The sequence below is a fragment of the Pipistrellus hanaki genome (genome assembly GCF_964339955.1).
Source record: "Pipistrellus hanaki genome assembly, chromosome: 9".
NCBI classification, from domain to species: Eukaryota; Metazoa; Chordata; class Mammalia; order Chiroptera; family Vespertilionidae; genus Pipistrellus; species Pipistrellus hanaki.
Window position 1 is genome coordinate 79,377,033 of NC_140511.1, and position 11,226 is coordinate 79,388,258.

Consider the following 11,226-nt stretch of genomic DNA (forward strand, 5'->3'; position numbering starts at 1 on the left):
TTAAATTTTACTAGGGATATCAGCTCTTCCTCAAATTAATTGAAGGTATTTTATATTAATTTGTGGTTTGTCTTCCAAACCTGTGTATTTTTATTTTTATTACACAGATGAATTTATTTTGTACAAATTTACCAATCTACCAATCTTTTATTTCTAGGTCTTTTAGTTTTCACAATACTTTTTGGGTTTCTTAACTCTTCTCTAATATTTATCTGTATAGCTATGTTCTGTCAAGTTCTCTCAAAAAAACATCCCCAGACATCGGGAGCTGGCCTTGGTGTTCTGTTGAACTTGAATAATTCCATAGATTATCAGACAAGGTCATGAGGGACCAAAAGAAAAACAAGGTCGCTCTGTAATCACGTGAACATGGACAAAGGCAAGCATTGTCCAAACCACAAAAATGACGAAACATCCCTCTATTGTGGATTTTATGTGATTTGCTTCTTTACCAATTATAGCTTTAGCCTCCATCTAGTGAAGATGTCAACATTACTATCTCATAGAAATACTTCCATTCTGAACAGCATCCAATCCAGAGAAAAGCTTCCTTAAACCCTCCCCCAAATCACCTAACACATGCACAGATCCTAAAAATCCTTCTAACACCCACTTATTGAGATGCCCCACAGTGTAAGAGTAATAAACCCATTCATTCAGCTACAGACGTGTTCCTGGTGGTCTTTGGCTGGAGAGTATTGACAGGTTAATTTAGAGAATCTTTTTTAGTTTCCTATCAAGAATAAGATACATAACCCTGGCTGGTGTGGCTCAGTTGGTTGAGCATCATTCCATGCACCAAAAGGCTGCCAGTTCAATTCCTGGTCAGGGCACATGCCTGGGTTATGGGCTTAATCCCCAGTAGGGGATGTGCAGGTGGAGGCAGCCAAATGATGTTTCTCTCCCTCCCTCTCTCTAAAATCCATTTTAAAAAGTTTAAAAATAAGATACAAAGTACCAATTACAACTTTTATGTCTGTACAATTGAGGTTTTCTTAATACAAAATAGTTTTTATTTTTTCAAAGTGTTTTAATTGATTTTTACAAAGAGATGAAGGAAGAGTAATAGAGAGATGGGAATATCAATGAGAGAGAAACATCAATAGGCTGCCTCCTGCAAGCTCCCCACAGGGGATTGAGCCTGCAATTCCGGCACCTGCCCTGACCAGGAATCGAACCAGCGACCTCTTGGTTCCTGGCTTGACGCTCAGCTGCTGAGCTACATCGGCTGGGCAATAGTTATATTTTAAAGTGTATTCCCAGATCTTTTTTTTCATTTTACCTTCTGATTATTTACATACATAGCACAGGTTGGCAGACCTCACATATGATCTCTGTCACAATTGCTCAACTTTGTCATAAAAACAGCCATAGACAATATGTAAATGAATGGGCATGGCTGTGTTCCAATAAAACTTTTTTAAAAACATTTTTTTTATTGATTTCAGAGAGGAAAGGAGAGGGAGAGATAGAAACATCAATGATGAGAGAGAATCACTGATTGGCTGTCTCCTGCACACACCCTAATGGAGACCGAGCCTGCAACCTGGGCATGTGCCCTTGATTGGAATCGAACCCAGAACACTTCAGTCCACAGGCTGACGCTCTATCCACTGAGCCAAACCAGCTAGGGCCCAATAAAACTTTATTTGCAAAATCCAGCAGTGGGAAACCAAAGCATTTGTATGACTCACTTTATTGCAATATTCACTTGATTGCGGTGGTCTGGAACCAAACCCCAATATATTCAAGGTTGCCTTATTTTATGTCACTTAAAGAACTGTCCATTTATCAGATTGGAGGCATAGAGTAGTTCATAATATTTCATTATCCTTTTGGTTTTTAAAAATATATATTTTATTGATTTTTTTACAGAGAGGAAGTGAGAAGGATAGAGTGTTAGAAACATTAATGAGAGAAAAACATCAGCTGCCTTCTGCATGCTCCCCACAGGGGATATGCCCGCAACCAAGGTACATCCCCCTGACCGGAATCAAACCCGGGACCTTTCAGTCTGCAGACCAATGCTCTATCCACTGAGCCAAACCGGTTAGAGCTATTTCATTGTCCTTTTAATGTCCATGGAATCACTAGTGATGACCCGTCTTTCATTTCTTGGAATGGGTGCAGAGTGGAATAACTGTCCTGTGAATATTCACCCAAGAGCACCTTCTGCAGATAGAAGGCATCATTTCCTTTCCAAATCATGCCTCTCCTTGCCCAACAAGCTCATGAAAAGGCCGTAATGGGAGGCACTGGCCAGGCAGCTCAGTTAGTTAGAGCATTGTCCCAATACTCCAAGGTTGCGGTTCAATCTCCAGACAGGGCACATGCAAGAAGTAACCAAGGACTTTCCTAGCCAATGTAAGCCCCGCACACATATCATTTAAACATGACACACAGAATGAAGAACAAGATGCATCTTCTTAAACCTATAAAATAAATATTCTGCTACTAAAATGATATACAAATGAAAAACAAAAAAGTGACCAATAAATACATTAAGTGGAACAACATATCGATATTTGTCTCTCTCCCCTTCCTCTATCTCTCAAATCAATACGTTAAAATTTTAAAAACTATTTTAGTATATTTTTATTGATTTCAGAGAGGAAGAGAGAGAGCTAGAAACATCAATGATGAGAGAGCACGGACCATGGCTGCTGCTGGAGGACCTTGGGTACCAGACAAGCCCTTCTGCGATGGCTCCCCTGCGCCCTCTACCGACAAAGCTTAGTAATGCGCCCGCTGACGAACATAAAGGGTCCAGGCCCATTTTCAGAGAGGCAAAAGAATGAATTTGGAGCTGAGAGGCAACTACTCAGCCACCAGTCAGCTTATCTTACTTTCATATTTCCCTCTCCCTTCTCTCATGCTTTTTTTTAAAAATCAATCTTTATTGTTCATATTCTCATGCTTTTTAAAAAAATATATTTTATTGAATTTTTTCAGAGAGGAAGGGAATGGGATAGAGCCAAAAGCATGGATGAGAGAGAAACATTGACCAGCTGCCTCCTGCACACTCCCCACTGGGGATGTGCCCACAACCAAGGTACATGCCCTTGACCGGAACCGAACCCGGGACCCTTCAGTCCGCAGGCTGACGCTCTGAGCCAAACTGGTTAGGGCTCTCATGCTTTTTTTAAAACTATTTTTTAATTTACTTCAGAGAGGGTGAGGGAAAGAGAAACATTAATGAGGAGAATCTTTGATCGGCTGCCTCCTGCACACTCCCTACTGTGAATTGAGCCTGCAACTCAGGCAGGTGCCCTGTCCGTGACCTCCTGGGTCATGGGCCAAAGCTCAACCACTGAGCCACATCCACTGGGTCTCCCATGTTTTTAGTGATATTGTTACTTCACGATGATATATGACCTACTTATTTATTTACCCTCACGTCCACCTTTTAGTCCTAGATCATGTTTATTTATTTCCTAGTTTATTTTTTTATTTTTTTAAGGTTGCTTTTTTAAAATTAAATTATTATCTGTGTACATATTTTAACATTGCCCCCCCATACATACCCTCCCTCCCCAGTTTTGTGTCCATTGGTTGTACTTATATGCATGTATACAAGTCCTTCGGTTGCTAGATCATATGTTTAGATCAACACACACACACATGCTCATATCTCCTGGTTGGATGAAGTGCAGTCTCTATCAGATTCCCTTATGGGTGCATAAATACTTGCTGAAAAACACAAAACTGTTTCCTAAAGCCTTGACACTTGGAAGGACAATCCATGCGAATATAAAAACCTCGGTTTGCTCTTAAATGTTTAGAAGATGCTGCTCCAAACGCCATGTTACTTTGTATGTGCCATTTTGCCTTTTTTTTTTTTTTAAATATATATTTTATTGATTTTTTACAGAGAGGAAGGGAGAGAGATAGAGAGCTAGAAACGTCGATGAGAGAGAAACATCAACCAGCTGCCTCTTGCACACCCCCTACTGGGGATATGCCCGCAACCAAGGTACATGCCCTTGACCGGAATCGAACCCGGGACCTTTCAGTCCCCAAGCCGACGCTCTATCCATTGAGCCAAACCAGTCTCGGCCCATTTTGCCTTTCTAAGTTATTTGATCTTCCTGCTTGGAGATCTTGGGTATTTTTGTTAAAAAAATTTTTTGAAATCTAATAGTTTTATGAGGATGCCTCAAAGTTGACTGTTCTGTGTTAATTTTCCAAGGTTCCCAGTGGGCCCCTTGAATGTGCGGATTCTTCTTCTTTGGAGAGTTTTTTAGAATGCGGCGGTAAATACCGCTGTGGTTCAGCGGTTAGCTTTTCTTCAGGGACCCGAAATGCAAATGCGACTCCTTCTTTGACTATCTTGTTTTCATGACTTTCTTATGATCCCTTGAGACTCCTTTGTCTCACTTTCATTCTCTTGTTTTTGTCTTTCTTCAATGCCCCTTATTATATTTTGAGTCTATTCTCCTTTGGGCATCTTGTAATGGAATCTTTATTTCCAGATACTTTTGTGTTTCTTTTTTTAAATATATTTTTATTGATTTCAGAGAGGGAGAGGAAGAGATAGAAACATCTCTGATGAGAATCATTGACCAGCTGTCTCCTGCACGCCCCCTACTGGGGATCAAGCGGCAACCCAGGCACACGCTCTCTAGTGTATGACAGCTTTCTTCTGTTTCCAGGCTGCCTGCCCAGGGGGGGGGTGTGGACTACTTGGGGAGATGAGGAGACCCATTTTCTTTTTTTAAATATATTTTTATTGATTTTTTACAGAGAGGAATAGAGAGCTAGAAACACCGATGAGAGAGAAACATCGACCAGCTGCCTCCTGCACACCCCCCACTGGGGATATGCCGGCAACCAAGGTACATGCCCTTGACTGGAATCGAACCCGGGACCTTTCAGACCACAGACCGACACTCTATCCACCGAGCCAAACCGGTTTTGGCAGGAGACCCATTTTCTGATATTTTGCAGTAACTCTGTTAATCTTTATCTTGTTCGTTTCTGTGCTGTTGGATGTTTTATAAGATCCTGTCAACACTGCCGAGTCCATATTTGTTAGTGGACGTGGGCGGAGTTGTAGGCCTGATTTTGTTTTGTCTGCAAAACCAGGACATTTCTCCGTCTACTTCCCTTTTCACACCCAAAAGACTCGTTCTTCCTTTTTGTGTGTTTTGCTCCCCCAGAGATTACGTGTTTCAAAGGCTGCCACTTCAAGTGGTACACACACTTACAAACCCCTTCCCTGCAGTCCCAGGCCTAACCCCAGGCACTTACCGTTTCCAGACTTACAGGGACTGTCTTTCCGGTGCTGTCTTGGACCAAAGAGGCCCCCTTGCCTTCTTTGCAGAAGTTGTTTTCATGTTACCCGCAGTGTGTCCGGATGCTGCGATGGGGCTTGGGTGTTCAGTCCCTCCTCGCCTAATTTCAGGTGTCAGAGTCTGGGAGACTGAGGCCAGGAGGGTCCTTGGTTTGGGATCCCAGCTCCCATGGTGGGGGGGGGGGGGCGCGGAGAGTTTTTGCAGTTGAGCTTGAAAGAGTAGGTGGTTTGTGTGTCTTGCCTGTCCTGAACAGGGTCTGTGGCCCTTTAAAAAGTTGGATCTGTGATCCCGGGTTTCTGTGACTTTGTTCTATGGCTCCACTGAGGCTGGCAGACCTGTTTATAACCGACAGGGCCTCCTCCTTGGGAGACGTGTGATATTGTGTTGGAAGTTCTTTGATATTTAAACATTTTGCCACAGCACATTTCCCAGGTACCATAGGAGTCTGGAAAACACACTTGCTTTTTTGACTTCAGATGCAGATGTCATTAATCCTTTGCCCAAGATTAAGGTAATTGGCCGATGCAAGGACTCACAGCCATCCTTCCATCCATCAGAACCCATTCATGCCTCCACAGGTCAAGGGCTGTAGGCTGTGGTCTGGGCACCAAGCCTCCTGCAGCACCAGGGGTTGGGCCACAGCTGGATTGCAATAGCTGTACAGCCCCAAAATGCCCAGGGTGTGACGTAAGGTATACAGCTGTGACTCAGGGCCCAGCCATGGCAGCAACACAGAAAGAGGGACAGTGAAGACACCAGACTCGTCCAGGTGCCAACAGCACTCACACCCGTGCAGGTCCCGCTCAGTGAGCTCCCCACCATCCAGTGCTGGGTTGACTACACTCTACCTGTCCTCCTCCTCCGCCCCCAGTCCCTCCCCCTGCAAGAGATGACAGGGAGAGGCAAAACCCGAGTGTGGAGAGAGGAGCCTGCAGCCCGCTGGGTACCATGGCCCCAAGTCACAGCTGTCCTCTGTCTTCAGAGTAATTCGGCCCTGGCCAGGTGGCTCAGTTGGTTGGAGTATCATCCCATACACCAAAGGTTTCGGGTTCGATCCCTAGTCAGAGCGTTAAAGAAGCGACCGATTGATATTTCTCCCCCCCCCCCCCCGCTAAAACAATTTAAAATATATATATATATATATATATATATATATATATATATATATAAAACATATATATATATATATAAAATCTCTCCATCCTTGGGGGATACTGATGGGTAAGGAAAACCCAGCTTCCTTTTGGCCCAGACCATGGGCCCCCTCGGCCTGGAAACGGTGCTAGCAGGCCTTCCTGGAGCTGGCTCCAGCCCTCAGCCTGGGAGCCCTCTCCAGGGAAGCAGCCACTGCAGTCTCAACTGTTTCGAGCCCAAGCTCCGGGGTCAGGGACCCTGAAACCTCAGGAGTTGGAGAGCATGGGGCACAGGTCAGGGACCCGCTCCTCAACTGCTGGGTGGCTTTGGGCAAGACCGGGCCCTCCGGGAAGCAGAGGAGGCTTTTCTCCTGCCCCCCTCCCCTGCCCGGGGCAGATCCTGGGGAATCCCAGCCTAGTGGGGCAGGAAGGGCCTCTGGAGCCCGCAGTCTGGGGGTCCGACTCTAGAAGCTTTCTGGGAGCCTCTGCCCCATCCCAGGGTTCCACTCCCGAGGAGGGCCCAGAAGGAAACAAACAGTCATTGGGGAACGGGTTTTTAAAAAGGGTCCATAGGACTGTCCTGCTCTGCGGCTGCTCCTCTGAGACAAGACCCTGTAAGGGCCACAGTCCTGTCCCCCCGGCCCAGCCCGGCCCGGCCCGGCCAGGCCGGCTCAGCCCGCAGCGGACAGCCCTCGGAGGTAGTCCCCCGCCAGGGGCAGCACCGTCCAGTCATCCGTCCGCAGGACCACGGGCACGCCGCCCGCCTGGGCCGCCTCCAGCCGCAGCAGCAGTGCGGAGTCCGGGGGCAGGCGGATGGCTACGTGGTAGCTGGTGGGGGGCTGGGCCACCACTACAAAGGGCTCCAGGTGGCGTGACACCAAGGCCTCCAGACCGTGTGGCCCAAGAGGGCACCACAGGCGACTCTCGGCGCCCTTCGGCAGGCAGGAGTCCCACAGCTCCTCGAAGAAGCCGGAGCTGGCACCCCCAGGGGGCGTCGGGAAAGGCAGGAAGAGGTCGGCGAACTTCACAGGCAGCGGGGGCAGGTGGGTGTAGCACGTGAGGCCAGTGGACCGGGTGTAAAGAGCACGGATGTCCAGCTGAGTGGGGGCTGGGCGCCGCGGCCGCAGGGGCAGGAGCAGAGGGCGGGCCGGGCGGCCAGGGCACAGGCAGGGCACGTGGACAGCCCCCAGGGGCGCATAGACGTGTCCTTCCACTCGGAAGCGCAGCTCCAGAGAGTACACTGGCTCCAGCACCTCCACCTGGAGCTGCAGCACGGGCACCGGGCCCTCAGCCCTCTGGGTTCCCACGCTCAGCCGAATCGGGGCTGGGGCCTCCTGCACCATCAGTGCCGTGGCAAAGCCCTGGTTCTCGGCCACCAGGGAAGAGGTCAGTGCGGGTGCAGCAAGGGAGGGGCCCAGAGCCACCCCCAGCTTGGGCCCCGACAGGTGGCTCAGGAGGATGTAGTAGAGGCGGGCGTGGTCCCGCCCATCCGGGTCCTCCAACTGCCTGGCCAACGCCTGCAGCAAGTCCGCCAGGCCTCCCCCGACACCCGCCCGCAGCAGGGCCCGGCAGACTCGCAGCAAGGCCTGCTGGAGGCCCCAGTCGGAGCAATGGACAGCTGCCGCCTGCAGGAAAGCGAGGGTGGCACTCTGAGCATCCCTGTCCGCCACCCTTGCCAGCATCTGCAGGTGCCAGCAGAGGGCCTCACCCCCGCCTGGCCTGGATACCACCTCGTGCCTCAGCACCACCCTCAGGGGCTCCCCCAGCTCAGGGGCCACTCGGTCCAAGAGGTCAACGAAATGGGGAGCCAGCACAGGCCGGGCTCGGTAGAGCCGGGCCAGTCCGTGGGTCAGGGGTGTCAGCACTGCATGGTGCCCGGCCAGGCAGCGGGCGACGAGGTATGACGCCTGGAAGCAGAGGGTAGCCAAGGCCCGGGGGCCTCCCGGAAGGGCCGCCCTCTGCTGCAGGCCAGCCAGGAGCTCCTGCAAGTAGCGGCAGGGGCTCTGAGCCTGTGCTTTCTCCTCCTGCTCGTCCTCGGCACAGAGAAGGCACAGCAGGTGCAGGCGGGCCAGGAGGGCCATGGGGTCGAGAAGGAGGTTGGGCAGGAGGCCACGGCAGAGCTGCGGCTCCAGCAGCAGGGGGGCAGCCTCCTCGCCCGCGGGGCCCAGCGGGCAGTTCTCCGGAAAGCTCAGGAGGCAGTGCAGGTAGAAGAGGTGGGCGGGCAGGGGCAGGGCTGGGTGCTGCGCGGCCAGGGTGAGCCGGCGGAGCAGCAGGGCCTCGTCCTGAGCCGTGAACAGCGCCTCGCCGAAGGCCGCCTTCAGCGCCAGCACCGCGTGCAGCAGGGCCAGCTGGGCTGTGCCCAGCAGCCGGACCAGCTGCGGCTTGAAGAGCACCGGAGGCTGTCCCCGCAGACCCCGCAGGGCCCAGCCCAGCAGCCACAGGAGCTGGGCCTGGGCCACAGGTGTGAGCAGGTACGAGGTGTCCAGCAGCTGGGCCACCGCAGCCCGCAGCTCCCGGGCCTCCTCGGGGCTGGGCTCTAGCGCGGAAAGGCCGCACTCCTCCTCAGCGGCCGGCCGGCTGGGAGCTGGGGGCTGAAGGTGGGCTTCGCCCGCTTGAGCCAGTGTCCAGTTCCAGGGGCCACCCCCAGGGGGAGAAGCCCCGACTGTGAGCAGGCCCTGCAGGCTGGCCCCGGCCCTCGCCTGTATCACCAAGGTGTTCCGCAGGGCCAGCGCCAGCAGCAGGCTGAGCGGCTGGACCGGGGCCACGGGGCCTTCTTGTCCCAACAGGCCACGGAGAAGCCCCAGGCAGCCCCCCAGCAGCCCCGGCTGGCAGCTCTCCAGCTCCCGTAGGCACTCGCACGCAGTGGCCTGCAGGGGTCGCTGCTCAGAGGCGGGGCCAAAGCCTCGCCCCAGATCGCCACCTGAAGCCAAGCCCAGCAGCAGGGGCAGAAGCCGCAGGGAGGCCCCGGAGGTGGGGCCGAGCGCACCTCCGGTCACCAGGGCTGTGGTTGCTGCCAGCAACAGGGGCCTCCGCAGAGCTGACGGCCGTGGGGGTAGAAGGACTAGGGTATCCAACAGGGAGGTGGCGGCTGCCTCGGCTGCAGGGGCATCCGGCCACATCTGGGCTGGGTACTCCAAGCTCAGGGCCAGCATGGAAACCTGGGGTGGGAGATTTGGAGGATGGAGTTCAGAGCGCGGTGGGTTGGGGAGACCATACGGGCCAGGGCAGGGGCGGGCGGCCGGGGCCTACCTTGGTCTGTTCGCTCAGCTTCTCACTCCTCAGGTCGCTCAGCAGGTCACGACCCAGATCCTCACCCTCAGGAGCTGCCATGAAGGCGGACGGACTGGCCCGGAAGGCGCCCAGGCGCTGGGCCCAGGCCTCCCGGCTCAGGGGCCCCATGGCCAGGCACGTGGGTCTCTGCAGGGAGGGGGGGGGATCAGGCCGGCGCCGCCACCCCGAAGGAGGGAGGCAGCGTCACCCCGGGGCCCTTGCAGCCCTCAGGCACCCTGACTGCACGCCAACGCCGGGGGACCCCAGCCGGTTCAGGGCGCCGCCGGGCGGGCCGCGGGATCTGCGGGGAGACAGCGGGAGCGGGGCGGGGGCCGGCGCGGGGTGCGTGCCGGAGCTCGTCAGCCCGCCCTCCGCCCGCGGCCGGCACCGAAACCACAGCGCCGCCCGGCGCGGCGCCCGGTAACGGCGGCCGCTCGCCTCCTGACTCACCGCCGCCGGCGCTGCGGGCCGCTCCTTCCGGGCGGCGGGCGGGGCGCGGCGCGGGGCGGGGCGGCCGGCCGGGCGGGGCGAGGCCGTAACGGGGCCGCCGCCTTCCCCGCCCACCGGCCGGCAGGTGCCGACTCGCCGGTTTCGCCGGCTGAGTAACTGTCCCGCTGCGCGCAGCCCCCTCCCCCGAAACCGCCGCGGGCCGCAGGGCGGGGGGCGGGGGCGCTCCCAGACGCCGGGCCCGGGCCGAGCTGCCGTCCCAGGGCCGGGGGACAGCGCCCCGGGGTGGCGGGTGGCAGCCTGCGCCCCCCGCCGGCGCCCGGGCGCACCGCACCCCGGGGAGGGGGCGGCGCAGGGGCCGCTGCGGGCGCGGGGTGCGGCCCGGGCTCCCGCAAGGAAGCGGCCGCGGCCCGGCTGAACCGGTCGGGCCGGCGCCCCGGGGCTTGGCTTCGCTTCCCCGACGCCGCCCGGGGAGCCCCCGCCCGCTCGGCGTGGGGGCGCGGAGCCAGCGCGGGTCACGGCGGAGGAAGCTGCTGGCTTGTGCCAGCGGCGGCGCCGGCGGCCGGCCGTGGTCGCGGCTGCCGGGCCGGCGTAAAGCTGGGGATGAAGCCGAAAACAACGGGATGCGGAGTGCGGGCTGGCAGAGCCTGGCCTGTCACGGGGTCATGGCACCGCATGCCTGGCACCGACCCGGAAACCTAGGCTTTGCGGGAAGACCTGGGGCCAAGAGTGCGGGCTCCACAGAGGCTGGGTCAAGGCTTTGGGGGCCACCAAGGGAGCTGGGCAGGGGTTCCCTGGGAGCTGGTCCTGGGCCGGGACCAAGGCTGCTGATGCCCCCATGCTGCAGGTTCCCAAGGCCCGGAACTGCAGGCGGCGGACCCCATGCCCGCTGGCCTGCCGCCTGCGGCTCTCATCAGCCGCTTTGAAGATGAAACAGGCCTGAGCCCCGCACTAGCAGCTGCTGACTAGTTTCTCTCTCCTCCAGGCTTCACAGGTCCCTCCCTCCCCCAACCTGCTGCCCTCCAGAGGGGAGGAGACAGGAGTGATGGGGTAGCTGGAAGAGAGGGCTTGGGGTGCCGGGG

The 11,226-nt window shown here is 55.3% G+C and overlaps 1 protein-coding gene across 1 annotated transcript; it reads right to left on the reverse strand.

Moving 5' to 3' along the window:
• Positions 1-6,801: 6,801 nt before the first annotated feature.
• AP5B1 (adaptor related protein complex 5 subunit beta 1) lies at positions 6,802-10,179 on the reverse strand. Its single transcript, XM_084893827.1, has 3 exons — positions 10,148-10,179; positions 9,677-9,844; positions 6,802-9,585 (listed from the first exon to the last, which is right to left on the reverse strand). The coding sequence occupies exons 2-3, from the start codon at positions 9,824-9,826 to the stop codon at positions 7,099-7,101; spliced, it is 2,637 nt and encodes an 878-aa protein (XP_084749953.1). The 5' UTR covers positions 9,827-9,844; positions 10,148-10,179; the 3' UTR covers positions 6,802-7,098.
• Positions 10,180-11,226: the final 1,047 nt, after the last annotated feature.

Excerpts from the sequence above, each read along its gene's own strand:
- AP5B1 (XM_084893827.1), bottom strand. The coding sequence starts at position 9,826 with ATGGGGCCCCTGAGCCGGGAGGCCTGGGCCCAGCGCCTGGGCGCCTTC. Across the intron at positions 9,586-9,676 it reads AGCTGAGCGAACAGACCAAG|GTTTCCATGCTGGCCCTGAG; the intron begins GTAGGCCCCGGC and ends CTCCCACCCCAG.